At 45.0% G+C, this 17,502-nt stretch overlaps 1 protein-coding gene across 2 annotated transcripts in view; it reads right to left on the reverse strand.

Annotated features, from left to right (window-relative positions):
• The window catches only part of LOC138631742 (plasmanylethanolamine desaturase 1), a 32,311-nt gene that overhangs the window by 3,909 nt on the left and 10,900 nt on the right, over nt 1–17,502 (reverse strand). The window contains exons 2-5 of one of the 2 annotated variants that reach the window (XM_069716906.1): nt 13,126–13,245; nt 12,856–12,947; nt 6,385–6,529; nt 2,346–2,558 (exon numbers count right to left, since the gene is read on the reverse strand). In XM_069716906.1, coding sequence (XP_069573007.1) covers nt 2,346–2,558; nt 6,385–6,529; nt 12,856–12,947; nt 13,126–13,245 — 570 coding nt within the window. The remainder of the gene's footprint in view (nt 1–2,345; nt 2,559–6,384; nt 6,530–12,855; nt 12,948–13,125; nt 13,246–17,502) is intronic. The other variant, XM_069716907.1, reaches the window with a different exon arrangement.

The following is a 17,502-nucleotide window of genomic DNA, read 5'->3' on the forward strand; positions in this document are numbered from 1 at the left end:
AACAGACAGCAGGTTAGCATTAAATATACATGGAGATTGTCAGCCGGTGGCGAACACAAAGGCAGCGAGGCGAGGCCCGGTGGGATCCGAGCTGGGGCGCAGGCAGCCGGGTTGGGGGAGCAGGGGGCCGCCGCTGTCCCCTGTGGACCCCCCCCCCCCCCACCGCCCCTCCCCCCACCGCCACCAACACACACACACACACACACACACACACACACACACACACACACACACACACACACACACACACACACACACACACAGGTTAGAAACCGCAGAGGAGGTCAGAAAGACGAGTACACAAGTGTGTGTCTGCGTGTGTTTCAGTGTGCCCCCCCCCAACCCCCCTTCACAACTGGCACACACACATCTGTTGTCCACTGGGGCGCAGGGTGACGTACGAGCCCCCCCCCCCCCCCCCCCACACACACACACACACACACACACCCCCCCCCCACCCCAGGAGTCCTCCCTCTCTTCCTCTCTCGCCCAGATGCATGCAGAATACCGAATGTTGATCTGTTACACACACACACACACACACACACACACACACACACACACACACACACACACACACACACACACATATCTTCTTTTAGTTATTCATAAGACAGACACACACACACACGGCCGCCATCATCAGCCTCAATTACGCAGATGTAAAATGGCCGCCCTGATGAATGTGTGAGAATCGACTTTGTTTTTGAGGCAAAACTTCAAAAAAAAGAAAAGAAAAAAAGGGAGTTTAACTTTTTATTTCGGGAGTCAAATATTTTTGATCGGCTCTTCGATGGACAAAGAAAAATTTTACAAGCACACGGAGATTATTCCTGGATGTTCAGAGGGGACGAACGCCTACAAATAGCGTCGATTAATGGCGTGGTTGTCGCCATGGTTACGTGAGGTAGTTTCTGCTGCGCGGTCGGGTTTGACTCGAGTCTTTCGTCGTGTTTATTAGTAAAGTTGTAAAAGAAAACAGAAAATAAAACTGCGTTTTACTTGAATACGTTACATTTCTGTTGAATGGAAGCTGCTTTCTTTCACTGGAGTTTTTTGTAATATTCAGAATTAGCCCCAATAAATGTCTTATTAAATATCAAATGTTGTCTTATTGGCTGACTGATGTGATTTCTGTTTCTAACATATTAAGACATACTAAGATATTAAGAGATATTAAGACATATCGAAGGCAGCATCAGTGCGACAGTCACTCTGAAATATCTCAACAATTATTGCAGTCGTTCCCGTGAAACTTTGCGGAGTCGCTTATTATCGCCAGAGGATGAATCTTAATGACTTCGGTGATCCCCGGACTTTTCCTTCAGTGGCAAAAACTAAATTGACAATTTAGAAAACAGAAAACAAAACTGCGTTGTTACTTTTCTTGGTTTGTTAGAACTTCGACGTGCAGAAATCTAATACATTAATCTTCTGAAGAATTAAAAGTTTCTCGGAGCTGTCGGATGATTTTTGTGACATCACAACTCACTAGTAAGACGTGGAAACACGAAACATACGTCGATGCCATATTTTTACTGTTAAAGCTTCAGTCCAACATTCTTACATATAAATGAGCTTTTTCGCCGTCGGATAAATCTAATAGCGTTTTTTAAATCTGGTGTCTGGTGACACTTCAGGATGAAGTCACTTAATCGTGTGGCTCTTTTTTAGACTTTCCAAATGTTTTTAAAACCGAATTGTGAGAGTGAAACCAGTGTTTTGCAGCATGTCAACAGTGTTTTTGTAATTCCTCTCACTGCCAGAAGGGGGAGACAATCTGTAGGTTTAACTTAAATAATCATAATTAATGGGACAAAAAAAAGGAAGCAGAGGAACGATCTTGTCATAGATACACACCAACAACCACGAAACCCCTCCACAGTCGTCATGGATACACACCAACAACCACGAAACCCCTCCACAGTCGTCATGGATACACACCAACAACCACGAAACCCCTCCACAGTCGTCATGGATACACACCAACAACCGCGAAACACACCAACAACCACGAAACCCCTCCACAGTCGTCATGGATACACACCAACAACCGCTAAACACACCAACAACCACGAAACACCTCCACAGTCGTCATGGATACACACCAACAACCGCTAAACACACCAACAACCATGAAACACCTCCACAGTCGTCATGGATACACACCAACAACCGCGAAACACACCAACAACCGCGAAACACACCAACAACCACGAAACACCTCCACAGTCGTCATGGATACACACTAACAACCGGGAAACCCCTCCACAGTCGTCATGGATACACACTAACAACCGGGAAACCCCTCCACAGTCCTCCAGTCCTGCCCCGCCGCCTCCTACCTGTGGTGATGCAGTAGTACGTCTCGTGCGGCGACACGTGGTGGATGCGGTGGTGTTTCTGTGGCAACACCAGATGCCAGTCCTGGAGCAGGGTGACCCAGCGCGGCAGGCCGAAGTAGGAGTGGCTCCACTTGTGAATCTGATTGGTCAGCGTCACGAAAACTGCCAGGGCGAAGACGTAGCAGTCCCAGGGGTAGGACGCCGCCAAGGCCTCTGGGAGACGGGGCGGGGGGGGGGGGGGCATGACACAGACAGAAAGAGAGTAAAGTTAATAGAATAACTGATCAAACTGTTTAGGGTAATGAAGAAGGGCCAACATGGAGGCGAAGCACTCCCACAGAGAGGATGCTGGCGAGAGCCTCGGGGAGATGAAGAAAACCAAGCGGGGAGGATGAGGAGGGGGGGGGCAGCAGGGGAGAGACGAGGAGGGGGAGGAGGAGCAGAAGATGAAGATAAGTAGGATAAAGTGGAGAGAGGCTGCAACATAAACACACTTCATCCCGACGGTAAAACAATCGAACGTCAGAAAGTCGTCCAAGAATCAGACCCCGACTCAGCAAATCATCACAAGCTGCTTGTTTTAAATCACGTCTGCTGACAGGACGGCGGATATTAATGTAGGTCGACCAGTCAGAGGTGATGATCCTACATTTATATTCTTTCTCTCCTGGACAGAGCAAATAAAAGTCCTTCTGTCGTCCTGAATCCATCAGTGAATGATTGACAGCTGTCAGACTGAACATTAAGAGATGATTCGAGTCAGAAACAAACCTTCATCTATTCTTCCAAAGATCTGCTGTTCTGCAGAGAAGTCACATTTTATCTTCATATATATAATATATAATAAATATATCATTTTTATAGTAATAAAAAGTCTCTCTGGCAGCAGCAGCGTTTCTGGAGATAATTACAGTTACTGTCTGTCTCTCTGTCTCTCTCTCTACCTGCCTGCCTGCCTGTCTTCCTGTCTCTCTGTCTATCTGTCTGTCTCTCTCTCTCTCTCTCTGTCTCTCTGTCTCCCTCTCTGTCTCTCTCTCTCTCTGTCTCTCTCCCTCTCTCTCTACCTGCCTGCCTGTCTCCCTGTCTCTCTCTGTCTATCTCTCTCTCTCTCTGTCTCGCTCTCTCTCTGCCTGCCTGTCTCCCTGTCTGTCTCTCTCTCTCTCTCTCTCTCTCTCTCTCTCTCTCTCTCTCTCTCTCTCTCTCTCTCTCTCTGTCTGTCTCTGTCTCCTGTCTCTCTCTCGGTCTGTCTGTCTCTGTGTCTCCCTGTCTCTCTCCCTGTCTCTCTCTCGGTCTGTCTGTCTCTGTGTCTCCCTGTCTCTCTCCCTGTCTCTCTCTCGGTCTGTCTGTCTCTGTGTCTCCCTGTCTCTCTGTCTGTCTGTCTGTCTGCGTCCCTCGCTGCCTCTGGTTTAAACCTCCAATCTCTTGACCCAGCGGTTGAAGTGGCGACAGGACAGCTGGAGATGTCTCCAGCTTCTCTGTCCGTCTCCGTCTTTGTCTGGTGACCGCCAGACACGGCGAGGAGCCCGACATGACAGGTTTAGATGTCATCTCGCCTCTACATGACCTCTGCTGCCCCCTCCCCCCCTCCCTCCCCCTCCCTCCCCCCTCTGTCTCAAACTCTTAGCGGTGACCTCTTCAGGTGCGGACATGACAGGGGAAGATGTCGCCGCGTCGGTCTCCGTCTCCGTCCTGCGACCTCTCCGACCCCCCGCGGCGTGCGACATGACAGGCGTGGATGTCACCTACAAGCGGACCTTCGCTCCCGCTCTCTAATCTCGGCTCCCTCGCGGCGCTCCTCCACCGATCCCTCCCGAGCACGAGCAGCTGACCTCTGCTCGGACAACTTTCGGCCACGCTCTTCTATTTCTACACATTTGTCATCTTCTCTTTGTGTCTGAACTCGGTTGTAAAATCAACGTAAATCTTTGTGAAATAGATTCATTAGAAAACTCTCGTTAAACTCGGGTGCTCCACTTGTAAAGTCAGAATTACGTCATCAAATCTGCTCTCGTGTGATTGGCTCAATAAGAGAGAAGCCATCTGATTGGCTACAGGTTTCTGCCCGTTTCAACGTGAATCGATTTTTACATAAATGTAAAAAACATCTTAATGTTATCAATGTTTTTGATGAAATTTGCAAATACTATTAAAAACATACATTTTGTGGATTTCTTTTACATAAATTAAAAGTAAGAAATATTTGTGCCCATCACAAATACATTTGCAAAAAAGATTTTTATAAAAAATAATTTATTGTTGATTTTTAAGAATTGAAACCAAATTGAAAATAAAACTTAAGTTTTTTGTTTTTTTCATGAACAAATACAAACTCTGGCCATGCTTTTAGTTGAAATATGACTACATCAAAACCAAGTGTTTGAGGCTTTTTATTTTGATTTAATTTGAAATGGACATAGGAAGTCGCAGCATTTGGCTGACCAGTAACAACTTCACTGTGTTCAGCTGTGTACTGTATTGTACTTTCCTCTTGTTATAACCTGATATTATTACCACAGTATCAATATTTCATTCAAAAAAACAAAACAAAGTCCCTGTTGGGCACGGCGAGGCGTTTTCAGGTGAGTGAACAGGTAAAACCAGGATTTTAAAAAACATTTCGTAAAAGTCACGTCTGAATAAATTATGTTTGTTTATCTCCAGTTTTTTCAGTGTTGATTTCTTCATTAAACTTCAGATAACTTGGTTTGAATCAGCGCTGCTCAGCTCCAGATGTTTGTGAACAGTGTAACTCCACCAGGCCATCTTCTCCTCCTCTGCTCCTCTCCTCCTCCCATCGGTGACCTTTAACCTTCCGGTTGCAGTGCAGACATGCCAGGTGGAGATGTCGCCTCCTGAGTCTCCTGCCCCTCCCCTTCCTCCCTCTCCTCCTCCTCCACCTCCTCCTCCCGCCCTGCACTCGTAAGGTCAGTGCACATGATTACAGGCCAAAAGCGACCCCCCAACTTCCTGTGACTTCCTGTACTTTGGCACCTTTAAACACGAAGTCACGGCTCCGGGTCGTCGGCCTCGGTGTCGTCGACCTTCTGAAGTCCTTACGTTCATTCGGCGGGTTTATGGGATGTAATTATCAGCACGCTGGCAGCGTTTTTGTGGAGGAAGTTTTATTATAATATGTTATCATTATCGATTCTGTGAACAATGATACGATATTTGCTGATGTCACAAAGACGGACTGGATATGATTTTAATAGAATTCAATTAAAGGGCTTCGGATCAGAATGAGACAAAAACACATTTACATTATATCAACTCACAAAAAACAACTAATGATTTAATCATTAATATTTAATGAAACTATGCTTTTCCTGATATTAAAATAATAAAACCAACTGATTCTTTCAAACAAAAGACATAAAATTTGTTTTTCAAATGTTTTTTTTATCAGCTAATTTAAAGAGATTTGATGATTTTCCAATTTTGAATATGAACGTTGGATTTTTCTATTACTTTCTGTCTTCTTGCTTTGTTTTACACAGTAGAGGGAACGGCTGTGGTTCAGACGGGAGAGCGGGTCGGTGGTTCGATCCCCGGTTCTTCCCGTGTTCTTGTGTGTTCTTGGTTGTTATGGTCAGCAGGCCGCTCAGCCTCCACAGAGGTGATAAAACATTTAGTGCCTCATAAAAGAGGTATTTTTCAGTTACAACTTAGCAAATCATATTTTTTTAAACTGGCGAGCCGTCTTAAATATCTTCACGGTTCTGATTTAGCGGAGTCTTTTCATTGGCTGCTCGTCCGTTACCTGCCTGGTGATAGGCTGCTGCCGCTGTTTGTTTGTCACGCCATGGAAGTTTCAAAATAAAGGCGCGATGATACGGATCGATGTTTCCACTGTGCATCGATGCAGATGGATGGACTCTAGTTGGGAGGATGATGAGGGATCACATCTGCGTTTCTGCAGGTGTGATTGGTTAGTTGAGGCATTTATGCAGAGGGGGGCGTGGCTTCTAACCTCTGCAGGTTTCAGGCTTCATAATCACAAACGTTTTGCAAGAGAAGATTAAAAAGGTGCGTGAGCTACCTGGTGTGCATGTGAGGAACCTGTGGGCCATGTGAGCCAGCGGCAGGACGGGGATCATGCAGTTGTCACCGTTGGTTTCGATGAAGTCGTGACGTGTGATGGCGGTCGGGTCGATGTGGTGCTCCCTGAACGGTCGAATGAAAGCCTGCGAAGAGACGGAGAGAGTGTCACACAATAACAACTAAAATAGTCCCTCCTGCGTATCCCTCCGCCCTTTGAGCTCGGCACAACCTCGTGTCGTCGGAGGTTTTCTAATCGTAGCTTCGAACCGAGGGCAACGAAATGTTTCTGACTGATCGAATGTCAATCAGAGAGAAAGTAATGTTCGTTTTCTTCTGCGGGGAAAACACAAACACACGGAAATGTTTTCTTGAAATTAAAACAGCAACAGAAGCAAAAATCACATGTGAAGGTCAAATACAAGAATTTAAAAAAACACTGTTCCCTCAGTGACACACACACACACACACACACACACACACACACACACACACACACACACACACACACACACACACACACACACACACACACACACACCTAGCAATGCCAAGCGTCCCGTACAAACCCACAGCTCACATCCAGCATCCTAATAAACCACCGAACAGCAGTCGACTCGTGCAAACACACTCGTACACATAAATGACCCACGGACGCCGCACAAAAAAAATCTCAAATGAAAGCTTCAAAACACACACACACACACACACACACACACACACACACACACACACACACACACACACACACACACACACACACACACACACACACACACACACACACACACACACACACAGCTCACAAACCCCACCTGCACTGTGCAGAGGCAGACACCTGTCTGTGAGAGCGCGGGGGTCTCAAATGAAAGACTGAATCTAAATCTCAGAAGCACAAAAGAGGACACACACACACACACACACACACACACACACACACACACACACACACACACACACACACACACACACACACACACACACACACACAGGATGAAGGTAATTTATTTCTCTGTGGAAAAAGCACCAAAAAAAAAAGGGAACGTTTGCATGTGTTTTCCCATGGTGTGTATGCGTGTGTCCATCTGTGTGCATGTGTGCGTGTGTGTGTGTGTGTGTGTGTCCATGTGTGTGTGTCCATGTGTGTGTGTGTGTGTGTGTGTGTGTGTGTGTGTGTGTGTGTGTGTGTGTGTGTGTGTGTGTGTGTGTGTGTGTGTGTGTGTGTGTGTGTGTGTGTGCAGCCACGGAGGCATCAGCATGAAAACTCATTATTGTCGTGTTAGCTGTTTGAAACAATCGCAGCCGTCTATCAGCGCCGGTCGTTGGTAGGTGTCACTGCAAACACTGAAACTATCTGCTGGTATCTTCACAATTATGTTCCCATCTCACCCCCCTCCCCCTCCCTCCCCTCCTCCTCCCCCCTCCTCTCACCGCAGCCCTCAGCTAGATGAAAGGCCGGCTAAGCCGCGGAGGTCGTGCCGAGCGGGGCGGCGTCGGCGCTCCCCGTTGCCGGCGGGTCGCCGCGTGTCCTCTAATCCCACACCGTTTAACGGCCCGCCTCGCACGACGTCCGTTAATCACCAGCTCACATCGCCCATCGCCCCGGCAACCGTTGCCGTCCCACTGCTCGGACAGACACGCCCTTCCACCCCCTTCTTCTTCTTCTTCTTCTTCTTTTTTTGTGTGTGTGTCCTTCCGACCTTTTTCACAATGTTCTCATCTCACTTTTCGTGGCTTCTCGCCACCTCCTCTCCTCTCCTCTCCTCTCCTCTCCTCTCTTCTCCTCTCCTCTCCTCTCCTCTCCTCTCCTCTCCTCTCCTCTCCTCTCCTCTCCTCTCCCTTTTTTTTCTTTTTTTTCTGGCCTTCGAGCAGAAACCGACTTCCGTCATTCAATTAACTCTCCTTCCACGCTCTCATCAGCCTCACCGGAGAGATGCCTTGAAAGAGATCTGTTTGTTAAGGAAGCAACAAAAATGGGAAAAAGAACCAGAATAAAATGACATGAGGAGAAAAGTAGAGACGCTTTTAAAAAACCACGAAGTAAAAGAGTCGGAGAGGAAAAGGACGGATCCACAAACTGGAAGCACATCTGGCAGATTTCAGTGTGAATCGAGCATCATTGGGAACTAATGAGCGTGACTTTGTCCTCAAAGTGTGAGTCATTAGAGGACTGGAAATCCTTGTTGAGTCAATTAAAGCTCGATGACACGATGACGACTAAAAAATTAAAAAACTGAGCCTCGCGGAGGAATTGTTGGAGACACGACTGGGAGATCGTCGAGCACTTTTCTAAAACAGCTGAAATAATAATAAAAAAGGATTGTACGGAGTCAAATCAAAGCAAAATGCTGCTACACAATTTTCTAATAAAACAGATGCAGTGACAAAAATAACAAAACAATCTGACTGCATTTCCTGAATATGTAATGTGCTGAATTTGTATTTTACACATCAGAGGTGTACAAGACATTTAATATATTATTATTAAGTGACCAGACTTTACATAATTAACACTTCTTCGCTGCTTTCCAACAAATCTGTGGACTCTTTTTTTTCCCCACATCCTACTTTTATTTAACCTTTATTTTAAGTAGGTAAATCCCAATGAGATTAGCATCCTGTTTTGTTGGAGGGAGACCTCGCTGGCACGTTTCCGACAGAAGACACGATTAGAACGAAACGAGACGAAAAAGAGACGGAGACGCAAAAAGATGTCTTTACAGACGACACGCCGTAATGTCTCTCGATGAAACGACGGCTTCGGACGCAGGAGTCGGGACACGCGGCGCACACTTACACAAACAAACAAAACAGAAAAACAAATGACAGAACAAACAAACGACGCCACCTTTAAAATGTTTCAGGCGCCGCCGTCACTACGAGCCTCAGGTGTTCTGCATCGCGCTCCTCTTTGATATTCAAACCAACCTTCACCGGTAGCCCGGGACACACACACACACACACACACACACACACACACACACACACACACACACACACACACACACACACACACACACACACACACACACACACACACACACACACACAGGTTTGATTTTCCACTGGCCCATTGTCTGTCGTCCCTCTGTTCTCTGTAAAAGTCCATTCTTCTCTTGCAGTTAAAGTCTCTATTAGAGGTCTCCTACGGCGTCCGACACACCATGCAGATCTGCGCCTGCCGCTGAGCCTTTGGTCCCGGTAACGACCCCCAAACCTCAATAAATGCCACATCATAAATAAACATTAAAAAAAAACACATACGCAAAAAAAAAGTAACAGAAAAACAGCTCATCTGACGGTTCAGAGTCCGTCTGAACGAAGCGTTGAAATCATCCTGATTAACAAAAGAATGAACCGTATAATGAACTAATATTGAAGCCAAATCAACAGAAGATCACCGAGAACCAGTAACGGGTCTGAACTAAAAGCTGTGATGAAATATGAACGTGTGAAATAATATAAAACCTTGTAAATCTCTATGAAACCTTTAACGGTGATTTATTTCACTAAATAAAAAAAGGATTTTACTTTGATTCTAATCTTGTCGAAGAAATTCACACGTTTGTCGATGAATCTAAAATACATTTTTACTAAATCAAATAATTAGGTTTGATGCTGATGAATGAATTTGATGGAAAAGTTTAACGATCTCCTTAAAGAGAAAAGAGACCGTTTATGATTTATAGACTGAAGATGAGTTAAATGTTGAGTTTTATTGGATGGATGAATTTAAAAAAGTAAAAAAAAAAGTTTTGTTACAGGAAGTGAACTTTTCTTCCAACATTTATGTCAAATGACATTTTATTCAAATGTGATATATTTTACAGAAAATTAACATTCTCGAGGTAAAATAAAATCTCAGAATAATGAAAAAAAAAAAAAACTTAATTTAGCAAATATAGAAACAGGATCAGCAACAGCAGAGATTACCGTCGTTCTTCGTGGACGAGATGGAGTTTGACGGAGTTTGATGGAGTTTAACGGAGTTTGATGGAGTTTGATGGAGTTTGATGGAGTTTAATGGAGTTTGATGGAGTTTGATGGAGTTTAACAGAGTTTGATGGAGTTTGACGGAGTTTGATGGAGTTTAACGGAGTTTGATGGAGTTTGATGGAGTTTGACGGAGTGTGATGGAGTTTGACGGAGTGTGATGGAGTTTAATGGAGTTTGATGGAGTTTGAAGGAGTTTGAAGGAGTGTGATGGAGTTTAACGGAGTGTGATGGAGTTTGACGGAGTTTGATGGAGTTTAATGGAGTTTGATGGAGTTTAATGGAGTTTGAAGGAGTTTGACGGAGTGTGATGGAGTTTGACAGAGTTTGATGGAGTTTAATGGAGTTTGATGGAGTTTAATGGAGTTTGAAGGAGTTTGACGGAGTGTGATGGAGTTTAACGGAGTTTGATACAGTTTAATGGAGTTTGACGGCGTTTGATGGAGTTCAACGGAGTTTGATGGAGTTTAATGGAGTTGAACGATGCGACACGTTAACTGTAAAACTCGTATTATTATCAACTTTTTAGCTGCACAATATTTACAGTTTGGATTTTGCAGCATCTAAGAATGATCAGAATTAAAACACGAGCAATACCACGGTGGGCCAAATCAAACGAGGTGCGGCCCAAGTTTGGCCCATGGACCCCATATTGGGCCGCTCTGAAGGAGGAAACAAGTCTTTAGTCACTTTAAAGTATTTACAGTATTTACTGCTGCGCTCGTTGTCTTCTATCTATTTAAACGGACTCCACATGTGTGACTGGGCAATAAAGTGCTGCCTCATTATAATAATATTAAAATCAACATGAATATAAATGGTTCAACATTTTTGTATCAGGACATTTTTAACTTTTATGATGAGCATTGGGGGTTTCTGTTTTTTTTGTGATGCAATAACAAATTACATGAATTTTAATTTAATTGTGAATAATATGACATCATTACTAATCATGCCATGACAATATATGAATAATAAATATTGTTTTAATTGGGATGCCTCAGGTTTCAAAACACACATTAGCTTCAACGTGTAACGAATTATTTATCAATGAATAATTCATTTAAAAAAACACACTTACACACACACACACACACACACACACACACACACACACACACACACACACACACACACACACACACACACACACACACACACACACACACACACACACACACACACACACACTTACATACACTAAATTCACATTCCATTAATCAAAACAAAGTTCACACGGACCAATCTGCATTCTGCACCTGATCACACTGATTTTAATTGGATGAAATGAGGATAACCTTTACTCTAATTGGCTGTGGGAAAGTGTGTGTGTGTGTGTGTGTGTGTGTGTGTGTGTGTGTGTGTGTGTGTGTGTGTGTGTGTGTGTGTGTGTGTGTGTGTGAGACATGTTTTTAATGTGTGACTCAAGTGTGTGTGAATCCGTCTTGAACACACACACACACGCACACACGCACACACACACACACACACAGATATATATATATATATATCTGTGTGTGTGTGTGTGTGTGTGTGTGTGTATTCTGGCACTGTAGCGGTGACAGGTTGTGGAGCTTCAAGGTGAGGCCATGCACAGTGTGTGTGTGTGTGTGTGTGTGTGTGTGTGTGTGTGTGTGTGTGTGTGTGTGTGTGTGTGTGTGTGTGTGTGTGTGTGTGTGTGTGTGTGTGTGTGTGTGTGTGTGTTAGGGAGCATGGATGTTCCAGACTACAGAGAGATCCTTCTGTGTTACAGTGACATTTAGTTTCCAGGTCAGTCCTGCAGCTCTGGGGAATAAGGTGCAACCACCACGCTGCCATGGCGACGCAGCCTCAGGAGAGACGGGACACTGAGTTGAAGAGGGAGGGGTGGGGAGCGGGGGGTCGGGGGGTGCTGGTGCAACACACACCATCATTTCTGCAGCCTTTGACTCAATGGGTCTTTAAAATGTGTTTGTATATTCTTACAAGGACTTTTAACACCAATAAAATCAATGCTGCTGCCAGACGATTATTATTGCCACACCCACTGGTCACTGATTGGTCTGTCACTCAAAGTTGACAGGAAGTATTAAACATGTTTGAAACAACTTAATAAGATGTAGATGAACTCTACCGCTACTATTTTTAGTTATCTTAGCGGTATTATTATTAATAATAATAATATTTTTTATTATTACAGGAATAGTTAAGTGTTTAGGGAAATATGCTTTCTCTTTCTCGCCCCGGGTGTCGTGTGTCTCCGGTTCAAGTTTGGAGAAACAAAGAAGATTCGCTTTCTTTAAGATGAATCACTGAAAGAGGGTAAACAGAAATGATTCTTTCTCTCCTTCTGGCACATGAAATGTCTTTTAGCAGCTTTAAAATGCTCAAAAACTCATGAAACTTTGCACACAATTCAGCCCCAGTGGAAATTTAAGTATTTCATAGGTTTGTCTGAAAACGGCTCGCTAGCGCCCCCTAACGGGAGATCTGCGCTCACCTTGCCAATAACAGGGATGTCCACGGATCCCCAGGTGTCGGCCCCCCAGTGCACCATCCCAGACGCGAAGTCTGCCGTCACGATGCCGAGGACTGATGACCCGCCGGGGAGGAGAGAAAGAAAAAAAGCAATAACATTTGTTGTTATTCGATATGAAGACACATGAAAAACATTTTCTCCAACATTTATTTAAAAAAATTAAAAAAAAAATACAAATGAGTGTCTCGGGTGATTGTGGGACAGTTTTTTTTAGTTTTTTTGATGGCTCACCGATGCCGAGGACGATCTGGTAGATGTGAACGGTGGAGAAGTTCAGGAGGAGGAAGGAGAAGTTGATGATGAAGAGGAAGAGGCACAATATCACACACACACACTCCTGGAGACGTTTACCTGGAGACCACACGGACGACAGCAAAAAAAACTCTATTTATCCAAGCGTCATTCAAAAAATACAGATCGTTCAGTCCCTCCAGGGAAATCTTGAAATAATGAACACAAATTCAAGAAATATTTTTCAAATTTCTGTGATTTTCCCGACAAAAAAAAAAAAAAAAAAAAAAGATTCATCAGAAAGCTGTGCTGAAAGTATTAACGACATAAAGTGAAGTAAACTCGCTTCATTAAAAAAAAAAAAAAAAAACTGGCGGGAAACAATGGAAGTTTGTGGGAAATGTGTCCTTCACAATAAAATGATGTGATTAAATGTTTGTGATCAAAGGAAGTGATTCCATATTACTGGATGTTAAATGAGTTTTCTCCACACGTCCAGTTGTCAGAGACGTCTCTTTGTTTGTTTCATCCAGCAGGTCTATGTGTTGAATGAACATGAATTAAACAGCATCTAAAGCTCTTATTTTGAAAGGCTGACGTAGTCCTTGTTTCTATATTCCAGTCACAGACGGTCTGTTCTGGAAACATACGCAGCTTTTAGGACCTTTTAGGACCTTTTATGAGCTTTTAGGACCTTTTAAGACCTTTTATCTCCTTGTTTTTTTTCAAGTTCAATAAATAAATTAAAAAAAGATTAGAACTGAAATCATTCTGTGATTGTTGCAGCATGATTAATATTCTCACAGGAAGTGATTACAGATTTATTCCTTCATCAAGTAGTGCATACATTTTCTTTTGTTGGAGAAAATCTGCTGCAATAATCAAACATTTCCGATCGCAACAATTACAAAAAAAAACCTTCTTTGAGTGACGGATGAATTTAATGAGGACGAAGATGAAGGAAGAAGTGAGAAGTTTGCTGCGTTCAGCTGTATTCATGAACTGGTGAAGTCCCCGAAAACCACCGGGAGAACACGTCACTCCCCACCGGGGGTCAAAGCACCGCTCACCCACCACCACCACCGTGTGTGTGTGTGTGTGTGTGTGTGTGTGTGTGTGTGTGTGTGTGTGTGTGTGTGTGTGTGTGTGTGTGTGTGTGTGTGTGTGTGTGTGTCCAGGGTGTTAATATGTAATCAGCCAGATGAAGACAAGTGTACTCCAGGCTGCGGGGTCGCGACCTCTCAAATGTGTGAACACCCAACGCTGATGCAGCACTCACACACACACACACACACACACACACACACACACACACACACACACACACACACACACACACACACACACACACACACACACACACACGCACACACACTCTTTTCCAGGTGGGAGGCCGGTCTCTGCAGGGAGGGGGGGAGGTAGGGGGGCAACTCACAGGTCAGCGGTCTCGACGAAAAGGGACGAAAACTCGGTACTCTAAACTGGCGATTCAGCGATATTAGGAGGCGTCGAGGACCTGAGAGGCTGAATTATTAAAAAAAAAAAAAAAAAAAAAACCGTTAGTGATTTTCATTGTATTTATCGCCGATATCTGCCGTGAACTCTTGAACTTTCAGCACGAGCAGGAAGTTGTGACATCAGCGTCGTGTCACCGACGTACAAAAATAAACTCGAAAATGTACAAATATAAACTGTCTTTGGCCCCCTCTCCCCTTCCCTCCCCTCCTCCCCCCCCACACCCTCCCTCCCCCTCCCTCCCCTCCCTCCCCCTCCACCTCCCTCCAAAGCTCCTGCTGTCTTTGCTTTTATCTAATGTGCCTCTAAAACTTTAATGTGTTCCGATCCTAATGTATCACACAGCATTAGCAGCCTATAAGATATTCATGACGGTTTTTTCTAATAAAGCACACGGGCCTGCGAGTGTGTGTGTGTGTGTGTGTGTGTGTGTGTGTGTGTGTGTGTGTGTGTGTGTGTGTGTGTGTGTGTGTGTGTGTGTGTGTGTGCGTGTGTGTGTGCCTATAGGCCGGTGTGACTATGAATATGCTATCAGCCTCTCCGTGAAGGTATGGACCGAGGTGGTCACGGGAGATTTAGAATATGTGATTATGGATATTTGAGGAATCGTCGGACGTGACCCTTCACCTTCTGGAAAAAAGACGCCGTGGAGGCGACAGATGGCGAATTTAAGTTCAGCTGCTTCATCGAGTTTGACTTTGTAGAGTTGTTTTGGAAAAAAAAACTTGTTTCTGATGTTACCTGAAAGTTGGACAAAAGTAAAACAAAGTGTTGAAGATATCTTTCGATGTCCTGCACTGCTTTTAGTTTAAAGGAATCGTTCTACATTTTGTTCTTTTTTTTTTTTTTTTTGATTGACACGACTCTCAAAGTGCGATCGTAAAGCTGAAAGAAAGTCGATCAACGTCGGCACGTTAATTAGACCGCTGGTACGAGAACATTTGGGGAAATGGAAAGAAGTCGCAGAGAGACAAATCCAGCGAGTGAGGGGGAGGAGCTACGATTGTGTTGTTTGAGTGTGAGAAGTTTGAACAGTGAATGTTTTCCTCTCAGACGCCTCAGAAGGTCCCGGTGGAACTCGGTGTTGACAGTCTGACTCTGGGGGACAAATTCACGGTGACACAACCTCCGCCAACATCAAAGGAAACCCAGCTGGTGTCTCCTGACCTGACACGCCTTCTTCTTCGGTCTCAGACGGTGAAGCTCCGCCCCCTTTTGAAATGTCCCTCAGAAACACGCCGTCGACTTTCTGAAGCGTTTCGAGAGTCTCTGTTGACCGTTTACAGAGTTTGAACCAAAAAAACATGTTTCTCTGCTCCAGTTTCAGGTCACTAATGTTCCCGTTACCAGCGGTTACGTTAACAATACGTACGAGATTATGAACAATAATTCTTCCTGAACAACGGTTCATTTCTATATTCGTATATTTTGTGGTGAACAATAAGATTTGTGATTAAAACCATTTAAAACATCTAAGAAACAGAGAGATTTGTTCCTCCTTGTTCGTCCGTGTTCAATCAGCACACGCATGTCCGGTGTAACGACTGATCGTGTTTACATCACGTCGCCAAGGTGACGTTTTTTTTTTAGGGTTTTTTTTAGTCCACACCGAGGTTAAGTAGACCGCATTTAGCTCTGTTGTCTCCGAGCTTCATGGTGACACCATTTTCCTCCACTCCTGCCCCCAAGGTACACACACACACACACACACACACACACACACACACACACACACACACACACACACACACACACACACACACACACACACACACACACACACACACACACACACACACACACACACACACACACACACACACACACACACACACACACACACACACACACACACACACACACACACACACACACACACACACACACACACACACACACCTCGAGGGATCAGTACACCAAAAAACTCCCTCGAACACAAACGGCACGTTAACAGACACCGCGACGCTCCGACTGATGGATTTCCTAACACATTCCTCTCTGCTACACATCCTCATGACACGTACACAAATTCAGACACTCCATCTCCGTCACACACACACACACACACACACACACACACACACACACACACACACACACACACACACACACACACACACACACGGTGCAGGGCCGTGGAGCAGTGGGGCGGCTGTCAGGTGATGTGCGTCAGTCCTTGGATCCTCCGGCTCCCTGGTGAGGGGAAGGAAACTAGGACAGGCCTCCGCAGAGCGCACACACACACACACACACACACACACACACACACACACACACACACACACACACACACACACACACACACACACACACACACACACACACACACACACACACACACACACACACACACATAAGCCCTTGTCCCTCAGGCCATGGCATTGCTGGATATCACACACAGCTACAGACAGACACATAAAAAAAACAGCCTCTACGAGCATGTATGTATGGACATATGTCTAGAACACACACACACACACACACACACACACACACACACACACACACACACACACACACACACACACACACACACACACACACACACACACACACACACACACACACCTGACCTGCCTTCTCCTGGCATACAAGCACCAAAATTAACACACACTCTTCAGGGCCGAAGCAGCACACTCATTAATATCGTTCTGACAACAACTGGCTCCCTGGCAACCTCTCTGCCATCGCTCACCCCCCCACCCACCCCCACCCCCCACCCCTCCACCCCACAAACCCCCACCTGCGAGCGTGCACGTGGGTTGTGCACAGGGATTTAACCTGGGCGGAGCCAGGGGAGGGGAACGAGGGGTGCTAATAGGCTGAAATTAATCAACGCCGGCTGATTCGCTGTCTGGGGAA

Source organism: Brachyistius frenatus, unplaced genomic scaffold, assembly GCF_029030835.1.
Source record: "Brachyistius frenatus isolate BFR_SWC_R1_liver_20210118 unplaced genomic scaffold, ASM2903083v1 Contig_164, whole genome shotgun sequence".
In the NCBI taxonomy this organism is placed as follows: domain Eukaryota; kingdom Metazoa; phylum Chordata; class Actinopteri; family Embiotocidae; genus Brachyistius; species Brachyistius frenatus.